The sequence below is a fragment of the Taudactylus pleione genome, unplaced genomic scaffold (assembly GCF_031769625.1).
Source record: "Taudactylus pleione unplaced genomic scaffold, aTauple2 ptg000216l, whole genome shotgun sequence".
Lineage (NCBI taxonomy): Eukaryota > Metazoa > Chordata > Amphibia > Anura > Myobatrachidae > Taudactylus > Taudactylus pleione.
Window position 1 is genome coordinate 3,585,436 of NW_028284618.1, and position 16,702 is coordinate 3,602,137.

At 47.6% G+C, this 16,702-nt stretch overlaps 1 protein-coding gene across 1 annotated transcript in view; it reads right to left on the reverse strand.

The window, feature by feature from the left end:
* The window catches only part of LOC148517455 (macrophage mannose receptor 1-like), a 241,604-nt gene that overhangs the window by 157,958 nt on the left and 66,944 nt on the right, over nucleotides 1-16,702 (reverse strand). Inside the window, exons 5-9 of the mRNA XM_088478643.1 lie at nucleotides 12,547-12,660; nucleotides 9,335-9,478; nucleotides 4,455-4,637; nucleotides 2,591-2,748; nucleotides 956-1,066 (exon numbers count right to left, since the gene is read on the reverse strand). Coding sequence (XP_088334769.1) covers nucleotides 956-1,066; nucleotides 2,591-2,748; nucleotides 4,455-4,637; nucleotides 9,335-9,478; nucleotides 12,547-12,660 — 710 coding nt within the window. The remainder of the gene's footprint in view (nucleotides 1-955; nucleotides 1,067-2,590; nucleotides 2,749-4,454; nucleotides 4,638-9,334; nucleotides 9,479-12,546; nucleotides 12,661-16,702) is intronic.

The window sequence follows — 16,702 nt, forward strand, 5'->3', positions numbered from 1 at the left end:
GGACAAGTCTCAGTGGTAAAACCAGACTGGAGTGCAAGATGATATTGGAGACTTATTTACCACATATAGGAACTTGATAACGGACTGGGACCATTCAGACACTGAGTACCTGGGAGCTCAGCTCAGAGCTGTAACTTCAGTAAGAAGCAACGTTGTACTGGCAATGTGGGCCAGTCAGGAAATGGAATTTATAAGGGTTGATCCCCAGGGATTGGATGCTGCAATCAGCTGGTCTGGGAGCAGGCTCTGAGTGGATGAAGAGCGTCAGGTGACAGAGTCCAACATGGCTGCACCCATACTTTGGTCTCACAGCAAATTCTGGCATGCAGCTTGTGTACCATCATGCTGGGGAGACACGCTGTGAGCAAGGGACTGTAAAGAGCCATCTTCACAGTGACAGGACACTGTGTGCTCAGTGACAGGACATTGTGTGTTCAGTGACAGAACACTGGGCGGATGGGGCAGAAGCAGCGCAGGCAGACCTCAGCACCAGTCGGGAGCGATGTGCAGCGTGAGCAGACCTCTGTGCTATCCAGGAGTAATTCACAGAGCGAGCAGACCTCAGTGCTAGCCTGGACAGAAACCGGAGAAAGTGGTTTTAAGTGTCCGGAGTCTGATACTTAGATTACTACTACAGAACCTTCCTTAGATCACTTCAACAAAACCTCCCTTAGATCAATACAACAGAAACTTCCTTAGGTCACCTCAATAGAACCTTCCTTAGATCACTACAACAGAACCTTCCTTAGGTCACATCAACAGAACTTTCCTTAGGTCACATCAACAGAACCTTAAATAACTTAAATGGGGAGGGAACATGTTGCAGAAACAGACTAAGGAGCACCCAATTAACTGCATGATTTGTGAGTAGATGATGTAAATGACGGTTGTGGTTATGCAATACATGAATATTAAAGCACCACTCTAAAAATTACCTTGAAATAATGTACAGTACCTTATCACACCCCTCGTCTACGGGAATTTGGTCATGAGCAACTGCCAATGGCTTCCTCTTACACATATAGGGAAATTTCTTCTCACACATCTTATCTGCCCAATGTCCATCCTGCGGTGGGGAGAACACATTATTATAATAGCACAATGTATAAGCCAGAACCTTTACCCAAAATGTATAAGAGTTTAGCCTATCAATTCACTAGGAACTAGTGACATCACTGAGACATGAATAATGCCAATATGACATGTAAACGAGTGAACCCACTCCTATGATAAAAACTGCTGGAAGTAACCGTTAATACATTTATTTGGAATAAATCTGCAAATGGTCAGCACCCATTCTCAGCTAAGCTGCGGCATATAAATGGTGCCAAATTGGTGTTAATGGTGTTTCTCAGATATTCAAATCCCATCTGGCACCAACAAAGTCACTTAGAGTAGATCACATTTCTTCACTATTCTGTTATTTGGTCTGAACAACAACTGAATCTCTTGACCATGTATACATGATTTTTTTGTTGGATAATTTGATATTTGCTATAACAAGCAGGTGTGTAAGTTTTTTTTTACAAATAAAGTGGCCACTGAGCATTCAGGTTTAAGGAGCATTGGTAAAGTAATATATACCATCTGTTTTACTGTTGTATATTACGTATGACTCTAATTGCTTTTTTTTATTATTACATCTAAATATTTTCTTATTTTTTGTTTAATTGGGACTGGAAGTTCGCACAGGCATTGAAGACTGTCTGATAAAGTTGTAAGACTCCTCATATATCTGCCAGCCAGTTGCCCCGACAAACTTTTCTTGATTGAGATGAAACTAGATTTTCTATCACTCTTATAAGCAATGATAAAAGAGCTAAGTTTGTGCCTGGGCATAGTAAATAGATCCCGGGATTTTGGCCCAAAAACCCCTGGATTTCAATCTTGGAATTCGTGCCTCAGATCTCAGGATTTTCGGAATAACAGTACACATACGTACATTTGTATTCAGCTGGGTAGCGTTGAGCTCAGTTGCTGCACCGGCCAGGGGAGGCTGTGCAGCTGCACATGACCATCAGAAGTCACACTGCGCAGCCCTACGTCAGCCGAGCCCTTCAACAGCTGTGCCTGCCCGCAGAGGTCTCTGTCTCAGTGCCGCGGCTGCGTGGTGACAGTAAGTAACACTGTCACTGTGTAGACTGTCTGGGCGACACCTTCGGCCGGACTCGGAGTAGGAGGGACTGTCACTTCACTGCTCTCAGTTTGGTTTGTTTTTTTCTAATTGCTGTTACTAATTACTATAATAATAACTATGTAAAATCTCAGAATTATGTTACTATCATGGGAACCACAATCACAGGATGTAGTAAGCAGAGAGGCTTTGGAACACCCCTCTGAGCTCTGTTTTTACTGTGACATCCTTCCCCTCTTCTCCCCCTTCTGTCATCACATACAGTAACATATTAAGAGTTGTGACCTTGTGGCAGCCATATTTATGGTTGCACTCCAGAATGATTTTGAAAAGGAAATGATGATCTGTAGGAGGATACTGTAGCTAATAACAATCAGATACTTAAAGCAGTAATGATAAATTACTATTTTTTTTAAAGTACATTATGTAATGGTTTATAAAGAGCCAGTGCCCCACCTTAGTGTATAATGCAACACAATCCTCTTGTCTGTTGTCGAGGTGAGATGGTTCTCCTCTCTGCCAGACTGTATATGTTACTGGGGACCCGTCACTCCACTCAAAAAATAGTTGCACCTTCAGGTCATTTAATCCCAACCAAACATATTCTATTTGTTCTAGAAAACAGAATTTAAACAGTTAAATTATTTTTTGAACATGACAAACCAAGGCTAAAGTGAAGAGCGTGAAGCTATCTTCATGACAATGCTTAAATTGGTGAGTGCATTTCTTAGACAGAGGGACAGTACAGAGGTGTCTGTTCTTACCTTAGATGGCACTACTGAACTCTGGGCCTGATTCAGAGACGGACGCTCTGAACGAACGCTCGCTCTGAATCAGGGCGTTTTTTTTTATTCGGCCTCCTGGCCGCTCGCATAGCTGTGGGTGACCACCCACAGCTATTGTGAGCAGCCAGGTTGATGGTCGCGATGTTCAAGACCATCCTGACCATCGGGCTTGCGACGAGACCCTTGTGGTAGGGTCTCATTGCCGCAAGCCCCAGAGAGCTTCTGGCTCTATTAGAGCTGGAAGCTCTCCCACTGACAGCACTGGTGATGTCAGTGGGGCCGCCCCCAAACGGCAGGCGTTCCTTCGGGAACGCCTCCGTTTGGCCAATCACCCCCCCTTCCCGACTACCAAACGTGGCGAGCTGTCAATCATTGACAGTTCGCCCCCTTTGGTGCGAGACCCAGAGCGACGGAGAACACCCGTCGCTAGCCGGGTTTCGCGCATGCGCACAACAGAGCCGGCTCCGTCGTGCGCATGCCCAGTGGGCAAGCATCAGCGCTTGCGACCGGGTCTGAATCAGGCCCTCTGTCCTGCTCTGTTTTATATACTGTAGGTTTTATTTTTAAAAGTATAGAGGTAGTGTTTGATATAACATCACCCTATACATCTAAGGGATCAAGTATTAGCTCATATTTTGATCAAAACATTTAAGCTTTCAGCCAATGTTACTTGTTCTGAATTCCTGCAAGCAGCGGCGTCGGATCGACTTTATGTTGGGGCGGCAAAAAAAAATCGTTCCGATGCCCCTGCAACAGGGCCGGCTCTAGGGGTGTTCGACCAGTGCGGTCGCACAGGGGCGCCACCCATAGAGGGCGCACCCCTCCCCAACATCCCAATTTAATTTGGACAGTACTGTCCCGCTGTTCCACCCGTGGGCCGAAGTTGCCCGCGAGTGGTCAAATCGGGAGGTTGGGGACCCCCACCGCCGCAGCTGTGTGGCGGTTCCGGACCCCGGAGTCTGAATGGATACTGCGCGCATGTGCGCGGTATCCATTCAGTGACGGGAGAGGGGATGGGGGAAGCCCAGCTAGTGAGGCTCTCCCCAGCCTGAAGTTATTTGGAGGTGTGCCATGCGGGCCATTTCTGGTCACGCTGCGATGTAAGGGTGCCCTGCTGGCTCCGACCCTTGGAGCCGGCCCTGCGTTATAGCCTATTGTTATAAAGCACAGCCCCTGACCGTCCGCGGTTCTGATGCCCATGCCTGCAAGCCATAAACTTATGTGTGCTGGAAACTTATGTTCTAATCAAAATGTGAACTAATAGCTCATACACTTATTTTGATAGCTATATACAGATTTGCAATAGTGAGGACAAGCCCTGACAACAACCGTCTTGTTTTGTATTCATATGAGGCCTTTATACTGCCATTTTTAGTATGGAAAATACCACAAATACAATTTAGCACATTTCTTTTCTCAGCTTCAAAATACTGCCTAGTGTTGTCCTAGCTGCCCTCTATGGTAGGTAAGTATTAGAATTAAGACTTTTTAATGCATTAATGTTAATATCTAGTCACTTGTTTAGTGCTACTTACCAAACTCAAATTGGGAGGTAATAAAACCAGCTTCTTCTATATTGTGCAAACTTACGAGATCCCCTTCTTCCTTCCTGCATGATAACATTGCGTCCTTCCAAATCCTCTCCTCTTTATGCAGAGAATAACAGTGACCAGAATAGGGTATCCAGGAGGGTGGGCAGGAGATGGGATCACTGCTCCCTTTGACAAAATGTAAGAACATGTCTGTGCATTGCATGTAAGCTTTACGTCTGTTGGACATACTGTATGCATCCTCCCCTGAGGTTTCCAGTTCAAAGCTGCCACTTACAGTTTGGTATCGCTAAGTCAATTAAAGTATCACAAAGACTTATGCACCAAGCCCCCCCCCCTCCCTCCATATACACATAACTATATGGTCCAACTCTGACAAAGGTTCTGAAACTGTTCAACGTAGGAGCTACCGTGTCTAATGGCGGCACTAGTATGCTGTATACCATTCATAGGGGGAGATTTATCAAAGCTTGGAGAGAGATAAAGTCAGGGGCGGATTTCCCACAAGGCAGTACAGGCGGCCGCCTAGGGCCCGGTGGTCCCAGGGGGCCCGCCTCTCAAACGCCGCTGGCAAGTTCAGCTTAAAAAAAAAAATCCCGTTCTAGTTTTCACTGGTCTCTGCACTAACCGGGCGGGGTGGAGAAGGACATACTAGAAGGCACTATGCAGCCACCGCACCTTCTGTGCCAGTGTAAGTGGAAGGAAGTAACAGCTCTTCTGGTGGATGTAAGTAAGGTGCGCATGCCGTGCCCCCTGACCTGTCTTCTGCTGGCCGGATGCTCACTTTCCTGGGAGAGGCACTTCCTGCTCCATCTCCTCCAGTCACCATGCTGCTATCATAAAATAGGTAGGTAAGTGTTTGTATACCCCCTCTCCCAGTGTATATGATTTTATCACTACCTGTCCCTGTCCATCCCAATGTTTATAGTTATCTGTCTCATTTGATGTTCCTTTACTGTGCCCTAAACCGTCCCTTTGTTTCCCCATCTGTCTGTGATTCCAGCCCCCCATCCTCCCCCTAACTTGTATTTGTACACTAGTGTTTGCATGTGTGCATATATATGTGTGTGTGTGTGTGTGCTCTGTGTGTATATATATATACACACAAAAGTCCAGGAATGATGATGTTCGTCCATGTAAGATGACGTTTTGCCTCGTTCTGAGTTCCGTTTTTTTGGAGGGAAAAATCCGAACTCCACGTGCAAACTCGAACCTATCCGAGCCTGCACATCCCTAATATATATATATGTATATTGCAGGATCTGGAGTGTGGAGCTCTGTGATAGGCAGATATCACTTCCGGTAACTACCCAGCCATGCGTTTCACTTGTGCGTTCCACAGCGCTGACGCACTTCCTGCTCTGTGGAGCCTGCATGTCTCAGGCTTCCAATTATATAACATGCATTCCTATGCTCCAATTGTGTGTTCCAAAACAGTACACACTACATAACAGATGTGTATGCCAATAGCAGCAGTCAGACACAATCCATAGGGCATGGCTGGATAGTCATCGGAAGTGTGGCCAATGCGGAGAGCAGTTTGGCAGGAGTTTGGCTGGTTATGCACGATTGATTACAGCTATTAGTGAGGCGCTGGGATCGCATATAGGAAGTCGTTTTTGGGGGTGAGTAATGTAGTGTTTCTTCTTAGCGTGGTGAGGTGTTATGATGCTGCTGGTCTTTAACGTGGGGACTGAGGTCGACAGACGGACTAAGTGGGATATTCAATTAGGTGCGAAAAGTCCTGTACTTTTCGCATGCCGGACTTTTCACCGTCATCGCTGGTTTTCCATGTAAAAAGTATCGCACGTGTCACCGCTTATCCCCGTATTCAATTAGAAAGCGGCGAAAACGGCACATGGTGAATTCTGAACCAGTAAAAAGTCCTGTCAAAAATGGTGAAAACAGTCTGTACCCCCCAAATAGCTGCACTAACATAGGGGATCACAATAGGGGTGTTCTAGTACCCCTAATAAAGATAATCTGGGGTTTTATTTCTCCAAAAGCTTGCTATTAGCGTCTTTGCGCAAGTGGTGAAGAATGGCATTAAGCAATATTTTTTCATCAAAATAATTAGTCCCAGCAAATTTGGGGTACATGGTGCTAGCATATTTTGAAGTTGGTAATGTGAAGTTTTAAAAACGTTAATAATCCACCTGCCGCAAGCACCTACAATCTTCTAAACACCTGGGGCATACTTGGGGACCACCCTGGAGTCTATTTTACTAGTTTTTAAGTTTTTCCCCCAATTTTGAATTTTTTTCACCCCTGAAATGAAAGTACTTTATTTAATTTATTTTTTTGTAGAACCTGCTGGAAGCTCTAGTCAAGGCTTCCAGTGCAGTCGGCAAGTTTGATCATTAGAGCCGAGCTACGCATACGCAGAAGGGACTATACCTGGCAGTAGCAGCTATAGTGTAAGACGCTTATTACTGCTGCCAGCCAATAGCGCCAGGGAGCTGAGCATCACTCAGGTGTCCTGGCTTGGTTATATGTTAAATTGGGTTGATAGAATATTTTCTATCTCTGCAAAAAGCAGCGGCAGAAAATATTTAATACCATCCCAAACTATACATATTCCCCTAAGAGGGAGTGTGTGCAGGGGGAAAGGAGGGGGGGCCCAAACTAGCACTGTGCCTAGGGCCCTTTGGAGCCTAAATCCGGCTCTGGATAAAGTATCAACAAATCAGCTCCTAACTTTAATTATTCAAACACAGCCTGTAAGATCACAGGAAGCTGATTGATTAGTACTTTCTGACTCTCTGCTTTACTGTATCTCTCTCCAAGCTTTGATAAATATCCCCCATAGACCTTACTGCACCCTGTCACTGTGCGATCCTAACCCCAAAAGTCAATGTTTTTGTGGGATAGACAAAGGTTACTGCTGCAATGGGTCATGATCTCCTGATTTGAGGAATTGATTATGAGTGATTAAAGACAATAAGGTGTAGTCATGATGACATATGTACTGTTGGTTTAGGGGCTTGGCCTAAAATGCTAGTAGCAATATGTACAAGCAGAAAAATGACAGCTAAGAGGCACAATACATTTTGAACAACACCTTGAGATACAGAAAGCTGAGTAAACTCTTTTCTATGAATAACTGAAGAGCAAGTATGGCAAAGCTGATTCTGATGCAATGTCCTCTAGGTAACATATAGGATTGCTGTGTGGACCCGACACTGCCTATGTCTTATGTGAAATTACCTCACATTCTATATGGGGAATTCAATTGTATTACCGCGGCCGCAGCTCCTGTCTACAGTGACGGAAGATATTCAATTGTTTGTGCTGCTGGGCTTGAGTCATACTTGTCTACCTTTGTTGTCTCTTACCACCGGAGTTGCCCGGGAGGAGGCAGGTGGGTTGCGATGGGGGCGGGGCCTGACGGGTTGCATTATAAAGCCCCGCCCATTCACTGTAAATTACCGCAATTGGTGCTAAATTAAATAGGGGGTGTGGCTAAATGACGCAATTCATGAATAATCGCAGCATTAAACCCCGCCCCCTACATAGGGACCCGCGATCGCCGTGGAAATTGTCCCCCTACTGCCCATTTAACTAGGAAGTGGGCAGAATGCAGGAGAAGTGCCTACTCTTCCGGGGGTGCGGGGGTCTCCCTGAAAAATCAGGAGCCTCCCACGAATTCCGGGAGGGTAGGCATGTATGGCTTGAGTGTATGGGCACCTATCAGTTATTGCGGATGTCACACCCAGAATGCAGGGTATTAGCCGCACAGAGCTGCTATTCCCTTCTAAAGAGAAAGTTAAGTCACCCAAAAGCTGGGTGTGATGCTGTTTAAGGTGCCCAAAAGCCCTACTTTGGGTAGATTTCTGCTTGCACCCTCCTGAGGTAACTGTTGGGTGCCCACGGCACTCACCCCCAGTTGCACAAACATTGAATAGCTCCCGTTACTTTAGATGGGAGCTGTGGCCGTGGTGAAACAATTGAATTCTGGGCCTAATTCAGACCCGCTCGCGAGCGTAGGACACTCGCAAGCGGGTCGATGGTGCCCTAATGCGCATGCGCACAACGGAGGGAGCTCCGTCGTGCGCATGCGCGAGACCCGCATAGCGACAGCCAAGCTGTCGCTCCGGGTCTCGCACCAAAGGAAGCATGCTGTCAATGATGACTGACAGCACGCCCCCTTTGGTGGGCATTCCGGGGCATTGGCTGCCAGACGGAGGTGTTCCCATGGGAACGCCTACCGTCTTAGTCCGGCCCCACTGACATCACTAGTGATGTCAGTGGGAGTGATTTTGGCTCTGATAGAGCCAAAATTACTCCAGGGCTTGTGGCAGCGAGACCCTACCGCAGGGTCTCGTCGCAAGCCCGATGGTCGCGATGGTCTTGACCATCGCGACCATCATCATGGACGCTCGCTATAGCTGTGGGTGGTAACCCACAGCTATGCGAGTGGGCAGAAGGCCGCTCCAAATTTAAATAGGACGGCCCTGATTCAGAGCGAACGCTCTGGTCAGAGCGTCCGAATCTGAATCAGGGCCTCTGTGCCTTAGGTGCTAATTAAAAGTCCATTAGCAACTTACAGCCCGTGATACCAGCTGCTACATCTAAATTTTCTAATTATGCACATACAGTACGAATTGAAAAGCCATGTAAGGATCTCATCGCTCATAAAGGAGACTTGTTATAAATAGTGTATTATTTTCACTCTAACACAGGACACCTTTCATTTTACCCATGATGCACAGTGTTATCCCCACAGGACAGCAGCCAATCATATGTAAATGGTTAAACAATCTCTGTAACGTTCTGCGTACTATGTTGACGCTATATAATAAAAAGTTAGTAATAATACAACAAGCAATGTTTCTGCATACAGTCATAAGTCATTTCTTTTCTACCTGATGGAGGGATATAAGACGAGGTGCTGTTGCCTTTCTTACAAATGTATCCCAACTTTTGACCGCACTCCCAACTTTCCCACTTGGCGTTTTTCCCAGGGTTTAGTACCACACAGTTATTCCCAGGTTCAGTTGATGGATTTCCTATGGAAAATGACACATTTGCTTTATATAGAAAAGAACGTGAAATTAGATTATTAAACATTGGCCTCTATGACGTGATCCTCATGCCTACGTGTGTTTTGTTACCGCGCGTATTTCCCAATACAACACTGATAAAATTATATAGCACTCTTAAGCTGGGTACACACTATACGACGTAAATAATGATGCGCCTGATTCAGCAGTACACGACTTAGACGCATTTTCAACAAAAAATGATGCAGAAAAAAAGACTCCTAGTGTTAGTAGAGTCTCACGGGTCCTGGCGTGCCGAGAGAGGCTTTTTAGCGCGACTGCAGCAAAGATGTGTAAGATCATATTTGTATCATGTCGGAGGATTGTATCTAATTAATCATTTCTCCTGTACACACCATCAATACCAGACTAAGGTCCATATGGGCCTGGAGCTGACATTTATAAAGGGCCTATTGTAAGCTGCCGCAGGAGGTGTGCCCAGCACAATGGGGGTGTGGCTACTGATATAAGGGGTGTGGTCTGCACAAGGGGTTTGGGCTGTGACATTCCAGGCACCCTGATAGCCAGATGCAGGAGATATGGGGCTGTGACAATACCGCCAACAGGGCTCTTCGCCCTGTGCGACAGCACCGGCCACACTGCCCTCCTTACGGGACTGACTAGAAGAAATATATACTGTACATTAGTGTTAGTATAGGAGTTTACTTTTATTACACATATAACAAAATATATCTCCAACAAATCAATTATTGAAACAAAGACATTCAGAGAAAATGGAAAATCCTAAAAAAAAATAATGTGAACACAGGGCCTGATTCAGAGCCGGACGCTCTGAAAGAGCGCTCGCTCTGAATCAGGGTGTTTTTTTTTATTTTGTTGTTTTTTTGTGACCACCCACACCGATTGCGATCGGCCAGGTGATGGTCGCGATGGTCTCGACGAGAGCCTTGTGGTAGGGTCTCGTTCCCGCAAGCCCCAGTGAGCTTCTGGCTCTTAATAGAGCCGGAAGCTCACCACTGACATCACTCCGTTGGGAACGCCTCCGTTTTGCCAGCCACCCCCCCTGCCCGCCTCCAAAATGGGGCGAGCTGTCGATCAACATCGACAGCCGCCCCTTTTTGGTGCGAAACCTGGAGCGACGGAGGGCCCATCGCTAGCCGGGTCTCGCGCATGCGCACGTTGGAGCCGGCTCCGGCGTGCGTATGCGCAGTGGCCAAACATCGACCTGCTCGCGAGCGCATAGCACTTGCTAGCGGGTTTGCTACAAAGCACTTCTTTTGCGTCCAAATGTGCAAGGACTGTACACACTATGCAATCATCTTGTAGACCATGGCAGTTCAGGTGATGTCTGCAGAGATTGGACCAATACAGTCTTTTGGTTGTGCGATTATGTGTACACACTACACGATGTGCACCACATTGTACATTACAACGTCCAATCTGACGTACAAAACACAGCAGATGGAACGATGCAATAAACAACAGCAGCGAAAGACGGGTTAGGCACACACCGGGCCTCACGGATCATAATTTTGAAAATGTGCTAATGACTTATTCGCCGTACAGAGCTTAGAGACCACTGAAAGCATCTCACATCCACCGCTCACGCACAAAACCGGAAACACAGATCGCAGATCAGGCGACCATCAGCCTTCTGAGTATGTCTAAGCTGCTGTACACACAGCGGGTCTTCAGGCGTGCAGAAGACCGCTCTCCTGCTGCGAGCAAGGACGCAGTGGCTAATTTATGTACCCCTAGAATACAGAGGGCCTGATTCAGACCCACTGGCTAGGAAGCGATCACTCATTGCTGGATGATTTTTGCATTCTCCGCATGCGTATATATCGCAAAGCGTGTGCGCGAACCACTGCGAAAGATCAGGAAGCGCTTGCTTGCCCAGCATAGAGAGCCCAGGTGAATGCGTGACGGCCTGTTTGTGGATGGCAACAGGGGCAGGCCACTAGAAACGGGGGAGTGGAGTTGCGGATGCAGGCGTGCCTGAGTGTTTCAACGCTGTTTCAGAGGCGTGCATAATAAACAGGCAGCATCATAGTACACGTCACCTGGTTGTATTTCACACCGAAAGTGATCGCAGTGCTTGCGTCAAGGTATAGTCTACCTTGGTGCTCGATGTACCAATGTTTTCATGCAGTTTCAGGAGATGACGTGCGCAAGTGGGCGTCTTAAGACTGGCTGGTGGGTATCTGCATACACAAAGTGATCGCACGCCAAGACATAGTGGGCGTGCTAATGCCTTAGCGTACTACGATCACATGCCTTGCTGGGCGTGCGCTGGATTTGCATATGGTGGGAGCGAGCGAATGCATCTAGCCAGGCCCGCCAAGAGCTGCGCAGGGCATGGGTAAAAGAGGGCGTGGCTTAATCGTAGGAGGCGTGGCCACACCCCCACTGCACACCCGCTTGCACTGGCAAGCGGGTGTACAGTGAGCCCCCTCAGCCGGCGCATAACCAGTGGGGGTTAAATCAGCTTGATCGCTCCCCCCACGGGCATAGGAGGGTGCTGTGGCTGCTTCTTAGCAGCCGCGAACAGTCTCCCAGTGCAGCCCAGCACACAGCAGCATGCGTGTGCTGGGCTGTTGTAATGTAAGAGGGAGGGAAGCGGTGCCGGACCTGGGCGCCCGCTGGGCCCCTCCAGCAAGCCCGGGCCCGGGTGATTAGTACCCGCTCCCCCCCCCCTCTCGGCACCCCTGCATCTAGCGAGCGGGTCTGAATGAGCTCCAGAGTCCAAACAGCCCGACACTTGCATTTTTCAAACCACCTCCCCAAATGCTGACTATCTGTCACTCAATCCTGCGCGTGTGGCTTACACGCAATGACAAATAATGGCTCAATCTGTGAATTTTGAATAACTGGCCAGACCCATAAGTAGAGGCATGTCACCAAAATGGGCATGGTTGGGGGCGTGGCTATGAGCATTTGTCAGGCTCCCCCTATTGGTGCTCCTAGAGTCGACCTATTTACTGATAGAAAGACTAGATAACTGCAATAAGTAGTCCTTTTTTTAAATTACAAAAATTGTTACAAAACAAAAAAATATATAAAAATATATTCACCTGGAGCCCAATTCAGATATCGAAATGGGCTTTTATTGTCCCATCGCCAGCCTGCATTATAGTTCAGACTATTGAGTCCAACCCATAGGGCTGTTGTCAGATCATTGGTTAATCCTATGGAAGAAAAGCAAAACAAATATGATGGATCATATTCAATGTGAGCCCAGAGAACTTGGCATGTGTTTAATTATACAATCTATTGGGATTTACATGTTTTACACTGTCCCTTCACTACCGAATTCATTTTAATAGGGACATTTTCCATGTTTTCCGCAACCTCTTCCCATATTGTTGAGTGTAACTGGAAATGTTCATTACAGCACAATGTTAAATAATGGAAAAATGACAACATACAGGACGTATAGTAGAAGGCACTGCGCACGTTTGCTCAGATAAGGACAAGTTGGATATTTTTCCCAAGCTGACAATTTAGATTACTGTGTAGATTTTTTTTTTATAGGATTTGAAAGCTACAGTACAGTACCTGCAGGTGCAAACTAATTGGTGGTCAATTACAAATTGCCTTGTGTGTTGTTTTGTCTATTTCTCATTTTACTTGGTTTGGGGTGTTTTTTATTTATTTATTTTACTTTTCCCATATTTGATACTTTCTCAAGTTTTACAAAAAAAGTTTCCTGGTTCCTAAAAACTGCAAAATGGAGGTTGACAGTAAGTGTTTATTATATTGATTTTGTTTTTATATCTCGTAACATCTGCTTCTCTGATAACCCCGCACTGTCATATGATGTCTGGTTAAATGAAAAATCTGGGACAGTAAATCAGTGAATAGCATCTGACAAAATAATTTGGGGAATTACAAGGGACCCTCCACACTTTTATGCACCAGACTAAGGGCCTGATTCACCACCAATCGCAACTGCGATTCCTCCCGCAATCAGCCGATTGTTGCATTCTGCCCATGTGTATGCACTGCAGTGCGCGTGCGCAAACCGGCCACTGCGATCGGGACTGTGATCGCAGTGACTACGCACACCCATCGCAGAGCGTTTGTGGGAGGTGACGGGGGGCGGTTGGCGAAATGAAGACGTGCCAGTGCGTTTGAACGCCGTTGCAGGGGCATGCATAAATTATCCAATGCGATGCCCTACACAGCTTGAGTACTCATGGCATGCGATGAAGTTAGCAATTCCTGAGTAAGGTCTGACCATGTGCAAGTGTACTCGATGTTACCGATGGTTTTGCAGTCTTGCTAAGCATTACGGATGTGTGTAAGGTAAAGTGGGCGTCCTTGTGTAGTGCTGCGACGGCATAGCGATCACAGTGGATTAGCATACTATCGCAGTTGAACTGCGTGCATAATCGCTATTGCAACCGGAGTTGCGATAAGTAGTGAATCAGGCCCTAAAGGTCAGCAAACAGGGGGCGCTACACATGTCCTATTATCACCATGTATATGTACAGTAAGTACATTAATTAACCACTTAATATATTATATATATTCTTTGTCATTACAGTGCCTTCTAAATCCCCACTGAATTTACCTCTATCATCTGTGTGGCATACTTATCAACTGTCCCTGAATAACAGTGAGACGCTCTGGAATAACAGTGATCTCCCTGACTCCCTGGAGAGTTTTTCAAACTCCCTGGCTGGTGCGGCAGGTGTAGTACAGCGATGATGTCATCATTTGCTCAAAACACAATCTTTTATCAGATCTGCATCCTGAACCCATTATCAAGCTATGATATAACTTAGAAAATAAAGATTTTGGCCCTGTACGCCACCCCAATGGATTTGAAATTAAACAATAGAGATACAATTGAAGTGCAGACTCTCAGCTTTAATGCAAGGGGTTGAACAATAATATTGTGTGAAATGTTTAATAATTGAAATCATTTTTATACACAGTCTCCTATTTTCAGGGGCACGTATATAATTGGACAAATTAACATAACCCTAAATAAAATGTTATTTTTTGAAACATTGTCGAGAATCCTTTGCAGGTAATGACTGCCTGAAGTCTGGAACCCATGGGCAGTGGCGGGCTGGGCCGGGGGGCAGGGTGCCATGTGCCCCCCGGGCCGCAGCGTCATGCGGGCCGCGGGCTGCTGCAGTCTGTGTCACTGTGACACAGACTGCACCGCGTGTGTAGCGCTGACCGGACGGAGTCCGGTTAGCGCTACACAGCACAAACACACAGCCGCCGGAGCCGGCAACTGTGTGTTTGCTGTAATCAGCAGCCGCTGAGAGTCTGTCAGACTCTCAGCGGCTGCCGCTGCTCCCACTGCGGGAGCCATCTTCCGGCTCCCGCAGTGGGTAATGGGAGAGACGTCGTCATGACGACGTCTCTCCCATAATGCAAAGCGGCCAGAGGAGCCGGTGGAAGTGTCGGGACCAGGAGCGGGGTTTCAGGTAAGTGTTTTTTTTTTATTTTTTTATTAAGTCTCTCTCTACTATGGGGGCACTACCAAGGGGGGGGGATTACTATGGGGGCACTACCAAGGGGGGGTTACTATGGGGGCACTACAAAGGGGGGGGATTACTATGGGGGCACTACCAAGGGGGGGATTACTATGGGGGCACTACCAAGGGGGGAGTTACTATGGGGGCACTACCAAGGGGGGGGATTACTATGGGGGAACTACCAAAGGGGGGATTACTATGGGGGCACTACCAAGGGGGGGCTTACTATGGGGGCACTACCAAGAGGGGGGTTACTATGGGGGCACTACCAAGAGGGGGGATTACTATGGGGGCACTACCAAGGGGGGGGTTACTATGGGGGCACTACCAAGGGGGGGATTACTATGGGGGCACTACCAAGGGGGGGATTACTATGGGGGCACTACCAGGGGGGGGATTTCTATGGTGGCACTACCAGGGGGGATTACTACTGGGGGCACTACCAGGGGGGTGGATTACTATGGGGGCACTACAAGGGGGGGGACTACTAATACTGGGGGCACTACAAGGGGGGGACTACTACTACTGGGGGAACTACAAGGGGGGACAACTACTACTACTGGGGGCACTACAAGGGGAGGGGACTACTACTAGGGGCACTGCATAGGGGGGCGGGGACTACTACTAGGGGCACTACATAGCGGGAGGGGACTACCACTGGGGGCACTGCGAGGGACCACTGCTGGGGGCTCTATATAAAGGGCAATACTGGGGGTACTGCATAGGGGGGAGACTACACCTGGGGCCACTATTTAAGGGACATTGCATAAGGGTTACCACTATTGGGGGCACTGCATGGGGGGGTGGACTGCTACTGGGGGCACTGCATAGGGGGGTACCACTATTGGGGCACTATATAAGGGGCCTACTACTGGGGGCACAAGGGGCACTGAACAGGGGGGACCACTACTGGGGGCACAAGGGGCACTGCATAGGGGGGGATCACTACTGGGGGCACTACTGGAGGCCTGCATAAGGGTGTTATCTCCTGTGGCACACGGGGGCACTGCATATGGGCACTACGACAGGGGGCTGCCCCTAATCTTTATTTTTACCTTACATTAATCCCATATGGACCCACCTCCTCCCTGAAACACTTGAGGGGGGGCGGCGCCGTAGCTACACGCTACTCCTCTGCCAGGGCCGCCTGCATGCATTTGCCCCCCAGGCTAAAAGTTGCCAGCCAGCCCTGCCCATGGGTATCACCAAATGCTAGGTTTCCTCCTTTGTTTAGCACTGCCAGGCCTTTACCGCAGCTGTCTTCAATTGTTGTTTGTTCGTGGGTCTTTCAACCTTTAGTTTTATCTTCATAAAGTGAAATGCTGCTAGATTATATGATTGACTCAGTCATTGCATAATATTCCACTTCTTTGCCTTAAAACCTCCAGAGGTTGTATCATGTTTAGGGTTTTCAGATTAGGGTCAAGACCCTTGGACTGAGCTGATGTCATAGTGGAATTGTGGTTGATGAATCAGGAGTAGAGCCATGTGTAAATGCCTGGTGCCTTCAGGGAGGTCGGTGAAACCTGGAAGGCTCTCAGTCTGTCCCTGGAACCAGTTCAGTGGAACTCAACCCCTAACCCTGAATACAGGGATAAGGATCCAGAAAACTCAGGGGTCAGAGCAGAGAGTAATACAGGTAATTGGTAGCCCACCTGGAATCTGCTAGCAGATGTTGCAAACCAATAATCAGAGCTGGGTAACTGGAGCCTACAGCCTCGAGAGGACTCTA